At 41.6% G+C, this 13,598-nt stretch overlaps 6 protein-coding genes across 12 annotated transcripts in view; 3 read left to right on the top strand and 3 right to left on the bottom strand.

The window, feature by feature from the left end:
• LOC117650268 (presenilin-1) overlaps positions 1 to 11,659 on the bottom strand; it is a 78,089-nt gene extending 66,430 nt beyond the window's left edge. The window contains exon 1 of the mRNA XM_034393554.1: positions 11,262 to 11,659. The gene's annotated coding sequence lies outside the window, so the exon portion shown is untranslated. The remainder of the gene's footprint in view (positions 1 to 11,261) is intronic.
• On the top strand, positions 341 to 4,743 carry LOC117650276 (protein pygopus-like). Its single transcript, XM_034393571.1, is given in 11 exon segments — positions 341 to 747; positions 879 to 980; positions 1,083 to 1,299; positions 1,372 to 1,530; positions 1,814 to 1,881; positions 1,963 to 2,279; positions 2,282 to 2,339; positions 2,423 to 2,502; positions 2,581 to 2,733; positions 2,807 to 4,219; positions 4,406 to 4,743. Coding segments are annotated over 11 exon segments (2,643 nt in total). The 5' UTR covers positions 341 to 728; the 3' UTR covers positions 4,463 to 4,743.
• LOC117650271 (ATP synthase mitochondrial F1 complex assembly factor 1) lies at positions 4,873 to 5,975 on the top strand. Its single transcript, XM_034393558.1, has one exon. It carries the CDS (start codon positions 5,011 to 5,013, stop codon positions 5,872 to 5,874), a length of 864 nt encoding a protein of 287 aa, XP_034249449.1. The 5' UTR covers positions 4,873 to 5,010; the 3' UTR covers positions 5,875 to 5,975.
• LOC117650272 (3-hydroxyacyl-CoA dehydrogenase type-2-like) lies at positions 5,970 to 8,213 on the bottom strand. Of its 2 annotated transcripts, none has more exons than XM_034393559.1 (5): positions 8,036 to 8,213; positions 7,753 to 7,914; positions 7,488 to 7,649; positions 7,166 to 7,403; positions 5,970 to 6,262 (listed from the first exon to the last, which is right to left on the bottom strand). In XM_034393559.1, exons 1-5 carry the CDS (start codon positions 8,042 to 8,044, stop codon positions 6,069 to 6,071), a joined length of 765 nt encoding a protein of 254 aa, XP_034249450.1. In that variant the 5' UTR covers positions 8,045 to 8,213; the 3' UTR covers positions 5,970 to 6,068. The 2 variants fall into 2 exon arrangements, with proteins under 2 accessions (XP_034249450.1, XP_034249451.1); XM_034393560.1 differs by having other exon boundaries at positions 7,262 to 7,403; positions 8,036 to 8,174.
• Positions 8,215 to 10,175, top strand: LOC117650275 (nuclear envelope phosphatase-regulatory subunit 1). Of its 4 annotated transcripts, none has more exons than XM_034393567.1 (4): positions 8,215 to 8,385; positions 8,507 to 8,578; positions 8,661 to 8,783; positions 9,742 to 10,175. In XM_034393567.1, the coding sequence occupies exons 1-4, from the start codon at positions 8,358 to 8,360 to the stop codon at positions 9,936 to 9,938; spliced, it is 420 nt and encodes a 139-aa protein (XP_034249458.1). In that variant the 5' UTR covers positions 8,215 to 8,357; the 3' UTR covers positions 9,939 to 10,175. The 4 variants fall into 4 exon arrangements, with proteins under 4 accessions (XP_034249458.1, XP_034249457.1, XP_034249460.1 ...); XM_034393566.1 differs by having other exon boundaries at positions 8,649 to 8,783; XM_034393569.1 differs by lacking the exon at positions 9,742 to 10,175 and adding an exon at positions 8,967 to 9,211.
• On the bottom strand, positions 10,231 to 13,576 carry LOC117650273 (uncharacterized protein C1orf109-like). 3 transcript variants are annotated; one of them, XM_034393563.1, is made up of 7 exons: positions 13,366 to 13,576; positions 12,840 to 12,856; positions 11,020 to 11,181; positions 10,836 to 10,946; positions 10,612 to 10,758; positions 10,422 to 10,534; positions 10,231 to 10,342 (listed from the first exon to the last, which is right to left on the bottom strand). In XM_034393563.1, exons 3-7 carry the CDS (start codon positions 11,160 to 11,162, stop codon positions 10,284 to 10,286), a joined length of 573 nt encoding a protein of 190 aa, XP_034249454.1. In that variant the 5' UTR covers positions 11,163 to 11,181; positions 12,840 to 12,856; positions 13,366 to 13,576; the 3' UTR covers positions 10,231 to 10,283. The 3 variants fall into 3 exon arrangements, with proteins under 3 accessions (XP_034249454.1, XP_034249455.1, XP_034249453.1); XM_034393564.1 differs by having other exon boundaries at positions 11,020 to 11,162; XM_034393562.1 differs by lacking the exon at positions 13,366 to 13,576 and having other exon boundaries at positions 11,020 to 11,261; positions 12,830 to 12,856.
• Positions 13,577 to 13,598: the final 22 nt, after the last annotated feature.

The following is a 13,598-nucleotide window of genomic DNA, read 5'->3' as shown; positions in this document are numbered from 1 at the left end:
ATATGCAAGCGAGGTTAAATAAAGATAATTTTGAAATAGAGGGTTGGGAATATTAATTTTTTACTCGTTTCCACAGAAAAAGGTGCACTTATAAATTTATCAATCAATTGTTTGAGAACAAATACCATCTAAGTTTCAATAAAACATTAGGTTAACATGATCCGTTATCACCAGAAAAAAACAATAACAGTCAATAATAGGCTTGGACCAAAACACACCGCCTAAACCCTCCGCAAGTTCAAAATCTACCGCCATTTCAGTAGTTCGATAGGGATCCGTGTGGTGGCGTACAGGCGCTCGTAGCCTTGCGCAGGGGTTGTCTCGGTTGCCTTCGGAAACGAAGAAATGAGATAGAGGCCGTAAACAGAGAAAAAGCCTTGTTGGCCTTTGCATGTTTGTTGTCTTGTTTTGTTGGTGCAGAAGAAATTTTTAGGCGTTTTCTGCGTTTTTAGTTTCCTTTGAATCGTATTTCTTTTATTATCAATAATAACTGTTTGAAGTTAGGTTTGGAATTTAGTTTCTTGTGAAACGTTTGACTCTCCATAATTATTGAAGCCACCTTTTAGGAGGCACGGATTTGGTTAACCTCTTAGGTTAACCGCTGCTTGTCCCCCTAGCCGTCAGTCAGGATTGAGTCCGGTCAGTTTCAGATTTTAAGTTCTTGATCAGAATCTCACTTGATTCACTGTAGGCATTTTCTTTTGTTCTAACCCAATAACTTAAACTTCATGACTGATTTCATGAAAGGTGGGGCCTTTTTCCTCCACTCATCATAGATAGCATTCTATGTTTTCTAAATTGTCAATTCATAAGTTGAATGTATCCCACTTCTTGGTAAAAATAGAGTTTCAATATTGAATATTACTTCTCTTTTACAGGTAAAATGCCAGCAATTATTATTGAGCGGCCCGAGTGTAAGGAGGAAACGTGGAAAGCTTTAAAGCATCACATAGTACGGATTCGACAAAAGAAAAAAGAAGGTAATGCTGACTTTCATCATTGATCATTAAGTTACTCAGTTGTAATTTGGTAAACTTTTAAACAGTCCTAAACTTAATGTTCTGTATTTGATTCCTTTCCAGAACTTGAGGAGGAGGAGGCTGAGGAAAATCGCCGCAAACAGCGTGAGGAACAGTACCAGAAAGAACGTATGACACTGGGAGAAACTCGGAAGCAGATTACAAGCCTTGAGAGACATTTGGACAAATTAAGAGACGAAAAGCATCAGTTATTCCTTCAACTGAAAAAAGTTTTGAATGAAGAAAATGCCATGCGTAAACGCCGCTTTGAAGAAATGAGGTATTTTACCTTTTCCTGTTCCTGTCTGATGATTGATTGGAATTTCAAATTGATGCAGTGTATTACTTTCAGTGAACTCAGCAAACAGTACCCAATTATGCCGATTGGTCCAGGCTCTGGTGGTATTGCAGGTCATCAGCAACAAGTGTTCATCCACAATGTAGTACAAGCACCTTTGCCACCCAGACACCAGCATAAAGTGGGGCATGCCCCGGGTCAATTAATTACTGCTGTAAGTTTTAAATCTTTCCTGATTTGTTTTGCCTCTTGTTTTGCTTAATGTTATGTAACATTTCTAATTTTCTATGTATTTCTATCTTACAGTCAGGTGAGGCCAGTAAAATGCCAGGTATTATGTATCATATTATCAGTATAACACATTTAAGTATTTATTCATAGTAATTATGTAGGAAGTTGATTGAGCAGCTAAACTGACTGATGTTAGGAACTGCAGTTCATTGCGGATCAGCTGGCTGCCCTTGAAAATTGACTGTCAAACTCCTCTTTAACTGCTTTCAGAAGTAACAGATGACAGCCATCGTGGTCTTGGCGAATACGGTGGTCGTGCAGTATTGTGGAACAGTAAGTGCATAATTTTCTTGCATCTTAATATGTCAATTTCATTTTTGGTGGATTTGGTATTGACATTGATGCTTCTTGCAGAGAGCCAAACATACAGCACAACAGCAGCACCAGGCTTTTACCCGGGCCACCATCCTGGCCCCATCTACTCCATCATGCCACCCTCGATGCCGCCCCACATCGCCGTCTCAGCCGCGGCGTCCTCTGCCCCGGCCCCTCCGCCCTCCACCATGGCGTCCGGGCTCTCCATCTCCATTGCTGAGAGGGAGAGAGAGCGGAGCGGGAGCGGGAGCGTGAGCAACGGGAGCGGGAGCGCGAACGGGAGCAGCGGGAGCAGCGGGAACGGGAGAGGGAGCGAGAGAGGGAGCGAGAGGAACGAGAAAGTATTCAAAGGAAGCTAGAGCGTGAAGTGCCGATGTTGATGAAACCCTCGTACCCACCTCGTCTCCCAATCAATTGTACGTTGATTTGGTAGCGATGATTGTCAACTTTATCTGTTTACTTGCTTCATTAATTTTTGTGTGTGGTTCTTGTGTTACAGATCAGGACAAGTTCCCTGTGCGACCATCAACTCATGTCCCTATCCATGGAGGTATTATTCCAATTCAGCAGACACCTCAGGTATGTTAACTGCTCCAGTCCAGAGAAACTTTTGGTGTTGACGGGACCTCTGTAATTTATTCCTCCTCGACTTGTCAGGGTGGAAAAACGGGGAGCATTACAAGTGGTTATCCAGTACGCTCTCCTGCGCCGCCTCCCACATCTCAACATGCATCACCACATGCTTCTCCACAGCCTCCACCTAGACCTACAACTTTCCAGCCCGCTGGCCCCATCATTCCACAACAAGTGGTATGTGTTACTTCTTACTTCGGAAAGACGCTATGTGTGTTGAGTTAGTTACATCAACTTTCTTGAATTTCAGAATATTTATCCCCATCGTCTGGTATCGATTCCTACCACAAGTGGATCAGGACACATGCAGTTCCTTCAAGTTAGCCTGCCTTCCTCACATCCAGGAAGCCACCCATCAAGCCATGTCTCCAATCACCCTCCTAACCACCCCTCAAGCCATCCCAGTCACTCTTCTAGCCATTCTGGCAGTCACCCTTCAAGCCATCCTGGCAGTCACCCTTCAAGCCATTCTGGCAGCCACCCTTCCAGCCATTCTGGCAGTCACCCTTCTAGCCATCCTGGCGGCCATCCCTCGAGCCACCTTTCCAACCACCCTTCTAGCCACTCCGGCGGCCATCCTTCGAGCCATCCTGGCAGCCACTCTGGTGGTCACCCAGGTAGCCACCCAGGTAGCCACCCAAGTAGCCACCCAGGTAGCCACCCTGGCAACCACCCCGGCAGCCATCCAGGCAGCCATCCCGGCAGCCACCCAGGAAATCATCCAAGCAGCCACCCAAGCAACCATCCTGGAAGCCGCCCTGGTAGCCACCCCTCGAGTCATCCTGGCAACCACCCGTCGAGCCACCCTTCCTCTCACCCAGGCAGTCATCCTTCCAGCCACTCTTCTAACCACCCATCCAACCACCCCTCTAACCACCCTTCAAACCACCCCTCTAATCACCCTTCAAACCACCCCTCCAACCACCCTTCCAGCCACTCCTCGAGCCATCCTGGCAACCACCCCTCAAACCACCCTTCTAGCCACTCTTCGAACCACCCTTCAAGCCACCCCTCGAACCACCCTTCTAGCCACCCCTCGAACCATCCTTCCAGCCACCCCTCAAACCACCCTTCTAGCCACCCCTCGAACCACCCTTCTAGCCACCCCTTGAACCACCCCTCTAGCCACTCCTTAAACCACCCTTCTAGCCACCCTTCGAACCACCCTTCTAGCCACCCTTCGAACCACCCTTCTAGCCACCCCTCAAATCATCCTTCCAACCACCTTTCGACCCATCCTTCAAGTCACTCTGCCAACCATCCTTCTAGCCATCCAGCTAGCCACCAATCTGGACATCCTCCACCTCACTCTGCAAGCCACACACAGGGGCATCCATCCAGCCACACTCTGACCCACTCAATTGCAAGTCATGTAACTAGCCATGCTGGCAGCCATCACCCAAGTCAGTCAAGCCATAGCATTCATCTGTCAAGTTCTGGCATACATTCATCAAGTCATGGTGTCAGCCATCCAGGAAGTCATGGACCCAGCCATCCGGGAAGCCATGGACCCAGCCATCCTGGGAGCCATGGACCCAGCCATCCTGGTAGCCATGGACCCAGCCATCCTGGGAGCCATGGACCCAACCATCCGGGAAGCCATGCACATCAACAAATTCATTCTCTTGGCCACCCCTCAGCTCTACATCCTCACCAACAACAGGTAAGAATTCTGTAAAAAAACAAAACCAAAACAAAAAAAAACCTGAGTGTTAGAATTATTGCTTGTAATTGTGATACCTTTTATTTCCCAATTTTGATTCCTAAAATAACGTGTTTAATACTTTTTCTTTTTTTTTTAGAAACGATGGGAGTAGTTTTGTTTGATTCATATGTTTTTATGAACCAGGGACATCAAGGACCCCCAAGCCGTTTCACCAAGTCCAACTTGCCTCGTGAAACTTGACATTGGAATCTGTAAATGTTTGTAAATAGTTTGCCTTTGTATCTCATACTAACTAATCATAAATAAGTGAGTGTAAACATACTGATATAATGCGTAGAGGTAAGATTCAGATTTCTTGTAAATTTTTTAGGACTCTGTAAAGTTGGTTTGTGTGACATTATAAATTAATTTTAGGCATCATATTTTGATTAACTCAAAACCCAGTTTGTTTTGGGGTGTTTAAAGATTTTATGGAAATTAAAATAAGAGATGAACAAATACATGTCCTTGCTATGGCTTTATCAGGTTCAATCCATTATTCATGCAAATGAAAGTATGAAATGCTTTCCCAAAAAGTCCTTTTGAGTCTTCTGGGCACTAAAGTCCTCTACTGTACCCTTCAGTATTGTAAAAGACTCTGGGGGCTGAATTTTTCTTCCGAGCCAAGTAGCCTCGCCTCGGAACCTCGAACTTTCGTCGCGGTGCTGGTTTGGTTAGTCGGTCTGGTTCGTTTTTCCATCTTTTGCGTGTGTGCGAGCACGGACATGATACACAAGACGGATTAAAATATGTCTGGCATATTCAGGATATTATCCAAGAGGACACTGTTTCGCCTTAACGCAGAGGTCAAATCTCCTTGCCTCCAAACAACTGATCGGTTCATCATGACAACTCCTGCCCTGAAAGCCAAAGAAGCAGTAGATGCCTTGAAGGGAAACCCATACTTCGAAAAATATGCGAAGAAGATAGCCCAACTTCAGCAGACGTCTCCTGAAGAACTCCTGAGTCGACTAGAAGCGTTTAAAAAAGATGAAGTTGAAAGCGGTCTAAAATCCAATCAAGAAGAGAGAGCATTCTCAAAACCTGCCCCTGCTAAACCTGGTCATGCTTTAGGACTGACAAAGCCAAAGGTGTTAAGTGATATCATGAAGACAGAATTGCTGCTGGACAAGACTCCCGACGAAATCAAGTCAATCTGGATAGATTATCACAAGTCTAAAGATGTGATTGCGGCAACAATCCCATCTGACATCTATGACAAGTTATATCAGCGCAGCCTCGAACATCCCACATTCCTGCTTGCATTGCCCAGGAGCCAAGGTTACGAATTTATTGTCTGTCAATTCGCTAGCAATGAAATTCATTTCACACCTTTAATAAGCTATCAAGCTCATAAAGAGAATGCTCCTGAGTGTTTGACTATAACTCATTATGTTGATCTCAAAGACGATAAAAAGATTGTGTTAATGAAAGGAGAATTTAACAAAGAGATCGTAAATGCAACAGAAGCACTATGTCTTGCTAATCAGATACAACTTTATTATGGTCAAGATGATGAAAAACGTCAACTAATCATGGACAGATTCACGAATAAACCCCTTGAATTTAAGCACATGGACCTGATTGCCCAACTTGAATGTTTATCCATTTAATTATATTTTTTTGTAGTTTCTCTAAATTTTCTTCGCCTATTGTATTGCTATAATGTACTAGAAAGGAATATGGCAGTAAATAAAGATATAATAAAGAAGGATCTAACAGTAAACTTTATTTACAACTTGGAAATAGCTAAATGTCACCAAAGAGAAAACACATTTACTAGAAACTCAACAAAAAATTAGTGAGACTATTTGGCTGGTAAAGACAAACCACCATCAATTGATAACACTTCTCCATTAATCATTTTATTTTTTATAATGTGAAGTGCCAGATCTGAATATTCAATGGGTTCACCAAATCGGTGAGGAAATGCTTGGCAGAATTCGAGGAACTCTTTAATGTCATCTGGAATACTGCTGGTTAAAGGTGTTGCAAAAAGACCTAAAATGAGAGAAGAAAAATATTGTCAGTTTTTACTGTACTTGAAACTTGAAAGAATATTTCATATTGTTGAATGGTCATGAAGTAACAAGCCAATGTTAATTAGTGCAAAGTTCCTAGGAGTTAATATCAATATTGCTCTCAATTCAAACACTCATATAGAAGCCCTACGTAAGAAACTTAAAGCAACTAAAACGGGTAGTCACTGATGATTTACTAAAAAAAAAAATTTATTACCGTTTAAATAATTACACTTAGCTTACAGTACCTCAATACAGGGGAATACCTCCAAAAGAAATGTACTGCAAGAATTCTTTTACTAAAACATGAGCAGTGTGAATACTTCCTAATTTAGCGTACAATGACTCTTGCAGAGGAACCTCTAAGAAACTAAAGGGTCTCACTCTGCAGGCAGTATTTATTCACAACGCCATTCTATTCACTTGTCAAAACAAAAGATCTATGTGAAAATTCGTAAATTCACTATCATAATAAGAACTAAAGACAACCTGGTTCAGGAGTTTTATAGAGGACACTTTGCCAGGACAGAACTCAAACTATTCCGGTATAAGCTATCTAAATACACTCCCTCATAGCGTCAAAGGATTAACTGGTGACAACTTAAGGAAAAGACTATCAAAATTATTATTGCAATTGGAACTGTACATATGTGATCACCCAAATTATGGAAGAAATGTGTCAAAAAATCAAATCTAGCTAGTAAGTGTCTCTGTTTTTTTTTGTTACTTTCTTATCTTTTGATTTGCTGCTCTTGTAATAGAGAATGCTTTGAATATGGACTACAACATCACATCCACCTACTCTGTGCAGGGCCTTATGTTGAATAAAGATTTCTTATTCTTAATTTATTACTATGAAAACTAGCGAGTAAATGATAAATACCTGGTGATATAGTTGCAACTCTGATTCCTAAAGGTCCCAAGTCTCTTGCCATGGGCAAAGTCATGCTATTAATCCCACCATGACATGCACTTATACCTGCATGACCTCTTCGAGGAGAACTTGCTGTGAAGCCAGACGTAAGAATAATGACACCACGATCACCATCTTCGGTCGGCTTGTTTTTTGCCATTTCTACAGCAGCTAGCCGGGATGCATTAAACTGGCCAGTAATGTTTACCTGTTAAACCCCAATCAAAAATTTTAATGCAAAGAACAAAAATGTGAACTTCTAACAACCTGTATGAATCGATGGACTTCATACCTCTAATAAGCGCTGAAAGGTTTCAAGTTCAAACACTTTGCCAGCGGCAGTGATCGTAAGGAATGCTGCAGAGTATCCTGCACAATTAACTAAAATGTCAACTTTTCCAAATCTTTCCCTGGCTTGATTGAACACATCTTGCATGTCATCTTCACTGCGTACCTGTGTAGATGAAAAATAAATAAATAAATAAAGGCACAGCAACATTGGAAATAAATGAATGAACATATATAAAACACCAATTATTAAATCTTTCTGCACATACATCAGCTTTTAAAAAAGCTACACTGCTGCCAAATGTTTTTCCCAATTCACCATTATCATCTCGAATATCACAGCCAAAAACACAGGCATTTTCTTTACAGAAATGAGCAAGGGTTTGTCGTCCCAAACCATTGACAGCACCAGTAACAACAGCAACCATATTCTGGAAATGAACCAGAGCTGGGTTAAAATAGACTGAGTAAAGCTTCAATTTATAACAAGAACAATTTGTAGAGAAAAACCATTTCCACATGGGTGTCTCAGTTTCTTCAGGTTATACACACCTTCAACATGTCGGCGTATGAAAATGAATTTTTCAATTTTTCAATTCAATTTTTTTGGTCGACCAAAGAATTTGCTCCAAGTTCGCCTCAAGATGACTGTCTAAATACGACCTTTAATTCACTTCAATGGACTAAATAAAAAACGGGTTTGTTGATGTTGATATGCTCTCGCGCGGCACGCTATTCACAGACTGACTTTACTGCGAATAGACACTTTTCTTTGACTCTTTTCCTGTTGTTGGTTGGGGTTGGAAATTTTGTATCGCGGGGGAAATCTAGATATATCTATATATCATTGAAACCATAAATAGCCAGTCGAAGGATGTCTCTGGAACAAACTGCTTGCGAAGGTACTTTCCACCAATGACAAGTATAGTAATTCTCTTAGTCAGGCTCCTGAGCTACCTGTTTGAAAACTTTTGTTAACCTCCAAATTCGTCTGTTTTCTTCAAATGTTTCTTTTGTCTGCAGATCTGAAGGCATTTGAAAGGCGATTGACGGAAGTCATATCATGTCTCCAGCCATCGACTACTCGCTGGAGAAGTAAGTACGCTCGTTTTTGTTAGCACAGATGAATGAATAGTCTGTTGTTCATTGTCTTTTATTTCACCAGTTTTATTGGCAGTTGTTTCAATATGCACTGCTGTTGGAGCATGGCACTGGCTGACAGATCCAAATACTTCTGAGGTTTCATTCACTCAGTCGTTGCTGAACCACCCATTCTTCACAATCTCCAGTGTGATACTAGGTGAGTTAATTTTCAGTTTATAGTGGGTCATTTTCTATATAATAATGCATTCTGGTTTGAACCAATAACATTCTAGGGGTTGGGCCGTATGTCTATTTATAAGTATCCTCATTTTGAGTCTCCTAGCCAAGCCGTCTTTTCAACATATCTGATTTTATTCAATACTTTGGGTGGTGTTCACAGTGTTCCTGTTCGTTCTTGGGATTCATAAGCGAGTTATAGCTCCTTCCATCATCACAACTCGAACACGACAAGTTCTCAGCGATTTCAACATGTCATGTGATGACACCGGAAAGCTTATATTAAAACCTCGGCCTACCACTTAATTCCAACTATGGAGAAATAGATGGTTGACAGCCATTGACTGACACTATGCGAGCAAAATCTGTGACAAATTTATTTCAATTTAAAGCTTCATATTCATTCTGTTTCTGTCTTGGTCATTTCATTATACTGGGCATCAATTATGTTTTGTCCATTATCTTAGTTTTACTGTGTATATCCATTCAGCTCAACTTCATTGTCGCCTGGCTAGGGTCAAGGTACTCATGGCGTTTCAAAACAGTCAAGTATGTTTGGTATACAAGTGCATTACTAGGCATTTGTTTTGCGTTAGTTGCAATAGGTCTGTCATATTGTTGCCCTAACAGTGACCAGTAAGAGAATCTACTGCAGATGCTAGATTACTCTTAAGTCATTGGAACTTACTTGTGTTCACCCCTCTTCAATGACAGACAATGGTTCCTGTCAGTTGTTGGTTACTTAAACTGGTGTAATTATTTTCTGTTGAACTATTTCACTTGCAATTGAATTCTCATGAACAAAATGCAGTGACAAAACTAGATGCTGCAGCTTCAAATACTTTTTGTGCGCTGTAGTAACACCTTAACGTTTTAAACTAAATTTAGCTTGTTTTATTATTAATTTTGAATCTCTCTTTTGAACCACTTTTTTACAGTAATCCTTTTCATAATTGGGGCTCACAAGCAAGTAATTTGTCCCCGTATCATCACATCTAGAGCTCGAGAAGTCCTTGTTGACTATGGAATGTCATGTGATGATGCAGGAAAGCTTATTTTGAGACATCATCCTATTACACTGAAGAGGGGTACAGGCCATCCCAAGCAAGAAAATAAGAAACAGAAGAATATATGAAAGCATTTGTTTGATATTATACCATGATTGTAATTATGTAGTGTCAGTATTATTTAAGTCCTGAACTGTGATACTTAAGTTATTTCTTGATCATTTATTGCCAAGTGAAAATTCTGCATCTTAACTTTGCAGCAATTTATGTAATATTAGTTGACTGACACACTGATGTGTAGCTCTTCAACAATGACAGAGGTATCTTGAAATACAACTAAATAAAATGTGTATCTCTTCATGTGAGTTTTATATTGAAATGTTATTGACCCCCCCCCCCAAAAAAAAAAAAAAACAGAAAAAACATGAATTGAAGCTCTGATTTTGGAAGATTGACTTAATAAGTTTATGACATCAGAAAATTTCTTCTGCATTCATGGCTGATAAAAAATATTTTCCAAATAGAAGGCAACCTATTAGATAAAATGCATTTAGTTAAACTCTGCAGGAAGAAAACAAGTGAATGACACCAAGTGAATGTAACCAACTTACGTTCCGCATGTCTCTTCAAGTCTTTGTCTTCTATTAAGCATTTCCGCAAATTGAAGATTGAGTTACTGTCTCTGAAATCTAGACACCTTAGTGCAGTTTGTAGTCCAGCATATCTTCCAAAATAGATAAGGAGCAGTACCATCAATTCAAGGATGAAAAAGGGCATCTGAAGTAACAGGTAGAAGGATACTGAGCTTGATAGTATTGTCTGGTATCATGCACACTTTCCAAGAGCACACGAAGTGATACTGTGTCAAATGCGAAATTATTCACATCATGTTTGTAAATCATTGTTGACAACTTGTTTAAGTTGTCTGTGGCTTCACTTATCTCCTTTCTGAAGAACATGGACAGATGTATTAGTATACATATATGAGGTCAGGCTTGTTACTATGATACTATATTTATACATACATGACACTCATAATAGGAATGAGCTCTTGTTCTAAAGACAGGAGAGTTTTATAGATGATCTGCTGTTTCAAGTCTGGGAATTGTATATTAATTGGAACATCAGGGCCCGTACTGAAATAAATAATCATAGCGTTAGTTTACCTTGAAAGTTTGTTACGCGAGTTAGCAGGAATATTGTTTTAACCTGGATGCTGATTGAAGTTGGTCAGCTAAATTCTCAATGGCACATAAAGACTTGCTGGCTTTCTTGGCAGCACTTTCCCAAAGTAGACAGTGCTTACCAAGAAAAAGGAAATATTTCTTAAGTGAATTTTCCAGTTCTTCCATCTTTTAAAAAAAGAAATGACTGCACAATAAATTTAAAGAGGTGAAAATAAAAGAAATCCACAAGTTAAGCTTTTGACGATGAACAAAACTAAAATATAAAGGTGCATTCACGCTCGATGACGCTCGACGCTAGCGTTGACGCTAAGCGTTGACGCTGGCGTGGCGTAGCGTAGTGGAGCGAATTTGAGCAGACGACAGGCGTCAAAACAAGCCCAAAATGAGAGGTTGCAAAATGCTGACGCTGGGCTCGTATGGTGATGCATAGCCCCGTACTAGTATCGAGGGTTCAGCGGGGGGTCATGTACTCTAAGTTTAACCTCTATCGTGCTGAAACATAGCCAAACAGAACCAAAATGTGCGATTAAAAACTCCGTACAAACTTCGGAGCAGCGATTGGTCGGCACGTCGTCAGTCGCGACCAACTGGTGCCGCTCGGGATGGATGTGACGGAATGACGCCCCGGCCAGTCGGTCCGGAGTTTTTCACTCGCACATTTTGGTTCTTTTTGGCTATGTTTCAGCACGATAGAGGTTAAACTGAAAGTACATGACCCCCCGCTGAACCCTCGATACTGGTACGGGGCTATGGGTGTGTCCAGTTTAGCTCGGATTTGCGGAAGTCCGTGCGGAATCCGTGCGGACGCTGCGGAACTTGCGGACGCATGCGGAACTTGGCAGTATTTCTCTGAAAATGCATTGAAATGACTCAACCGACATATTTTTGGAAAGGGGAGAGTGCGAGGATCATCATCGTGTACTCACTTTTTGATTTTGAGGCCTTATTATTGGATAAATGTGCTTTGTTTGACTTTGTAAATACGAGGCGGCGGGGAACATGCTGCGCGCCCGAAAATCACATTAAAATCTATAAAATGGCACTGGAAAGGGTCACATCGCTATATTTTTGGAAAGGAGGAGGCAAAAGGAGTACAACAAAACGAAAAACAGGATTCCACAAGACGTCCAGTTTGAATAGAAGCCGTTTGAAACGTTTTTGTGAAAACATCGACTGCGCTGACGAATTTCTCATACCTAAGAAGCTCTCGTGGCGGAGCATGAAAAATTCCTCGGCGCAGCCGATGTTTTCACAACAGTACGTTTCAAACGGCTTCTATTCAAACTGGAGTTCTTGTAGAATCCCTTTTTTCGTTTTGTTGCACTCCTTTGGCCTCCTCCTTTCCAAAAATATAGCGATGTGACCCTTTCCAGTGCCATTGCAATGATTTTAATGAGTTTCTCGGGCGCGCAGCATGTTGCCCGCCGCCTCGTATTTACAAAGTCAAACAAAGCACATTTGTCCAATAATAAGGCCTCAAAATCAAAAAGTGAGTACACGATGATGATCCTCGCACTCTCCCCTTTCCAAAAATATGTCGGTTGAGTCATTTCAATCCATTTTCAGAGAAATACTGCCAAGTTCCGCATGCGTCCGCAAGTTCCGCAGCGTCCGCACGGATTCCGCACGGACTTCCGCAAATCCGAGCTAAACTGGACACACCCTATGCATCACCATACGAGCCCAGCGTCAGCATTTTGCAACCTCTCACTTTGGGCTTGTTTTGACGCCTGTCGTCTGCTCAAATTCGCTCCACTACGCTACGCCACGCCAGCGTCAACGCTTAGCGTCAACGCTAGCGTCGAGCGTCATCGAGCGTGAATGCACCTTAAGCATGTTTACTTAGGTTAGTTGACATAGAGCATGGGCAGTGGGCTTTTTGGAAGTCACTAGCGGTGATGGGACCCAGAACGTTCTCTACTCACTGGGGATCAATCTCGCGGGAAGCTTGAATTTCGACGTCTTTCCAGATATCTAAATTTAAAAGGAGGTTATCACTCGCCCACGAATTTATTGGCATTCGTGCCTTACAGGAACTGGATTCATTGAAAATTTTAGGACTTCATCACGTGAAACAAATAAAAGCTATGCAGTTGGAGGTTATGGACGGTTGTGTACTGCTTGTTGCCTACCCAGCAGGCGCTATCGCTGGGGGTCCTACTTTCATTAAGGCCAAAGTTTGATTAAGCAATCTTAACACTCTCCAGCAACTTCTATGCGTGCTTAGCGCCCTGCCTAGGCATCTTTGCAACATTTATCTTCTTTCAGCAGTAAACACCATGCCTTACAAAAAGGGGAGCATTTGAATGTTCCCGCTCAATGATCCCCAGTGAAACCTTCACTTGTCTCGATGTGCCCATGCCCTATAAGGCTAACGGATCATAAACAAAGGCTCGCCTGCAAAGTCTTGAAAATCCCCTTGAAAGTTGGCAAACTTATAATAAGTATATTCTCATCTTCGCGAGTTCATGAATCATAAAATATCAAAATCAATTCAAATAAGCTACACAACAAGCAATTGTGGGCATATGACTCGAGCAAACGATCAGACAAAATGTTTTCCGCTGAGCTGTGTGAGGTTGGCTACCACTGTGCAGTTGG

This window comes from Thrips palmi, unplaced genomic scaffold, assembly GCF_012932325.1.
Source record: "Thrips palmi isolate BJ-2018 unplaced genomic scaffold, TpBJ-2018v1 HiC_scaffold_5, whole genome shotgun sequence".
In the NCBI taxonomy this organism is placed as follows: domain Eukaryota; kingdom Metazoa; phylum Arthropoda; class Insecta; order Thysanoptera; family Thripidae; genus Thrips; species Thrips palmi.
Note: the sequence above shows the minus strand (reverse complement) of the source record. Positions and strands in the feature narration are given on the sequence as shown.

Excerpts from the sequence above, each read along its gene's own strand:
- LOC117650272 (XM_034393559.1), bottom strand. Across the intron at positions 7,650-7,752 it reads TAGCTTTTTTAAAAGCTGAT|GTACGCAGTGAAGATGACAT; the intron begins GTATGTGCAGAA and ends TCATCTACACAG. Across the intron at positions 7,404-7,487 it reads CCTTTCAGCGCTTATTAGAG|GTAAACATTACTGGCCAGTT; the intron begins GTATGAAGTCCA and ends GGGGTTTAACAG.
- LOC117650273 (XM_034393563.1), bottom strand. The coding sequence starts at position 11,162 with ATGGAAGAACTGGAAAATTCACTTAAGAAATATTTCCTTTTTCTTGGT. Across the intron at positions 10,947-11,019 it reads CAACTTCAATCAGCATCCAG|TACGGGCCCTGATGTTCCAA; the intron begins GTTAAAACAATA and ends TATTTATTTCAG. Across the intron at positions 10,535-10,611 it reads AGACAATACTATCAAGCTCA|ATATGCTGGACTACAAACTG; the intron begins GTATCCTTCTAC and ends CTATTTTGGAAG.
- LOC117650271 (XM_034393558.1), top strand. The coding sequence starts at position 5,011 with ATGTCTGGCATATTCAGGATATTATCCAAGAGGACACTGTTTCGCCTT.
- LOC117650275 (XM_034393566.1), top strand. The coding sequence starts at position 8,358 with ATGTCTCTGGAACAAACTGCTTGCGAAG. Across the intron at positions 8,386-8,506 it reads GGAACAAACTGCTTGCGAAG|ATCTGAAGGCATTTGAAAGG; the intron begins GTACTTTCCACC and ends TTTTGTCTGCAG. Across the intron at positions 8,579-8,648 it reads ATCGACTACTCGCTGGAGAA|TTTTATTGGCAGTTGTTTCA; the intron begins GTAAGTACGCTC and ends TTATTTCACCAG.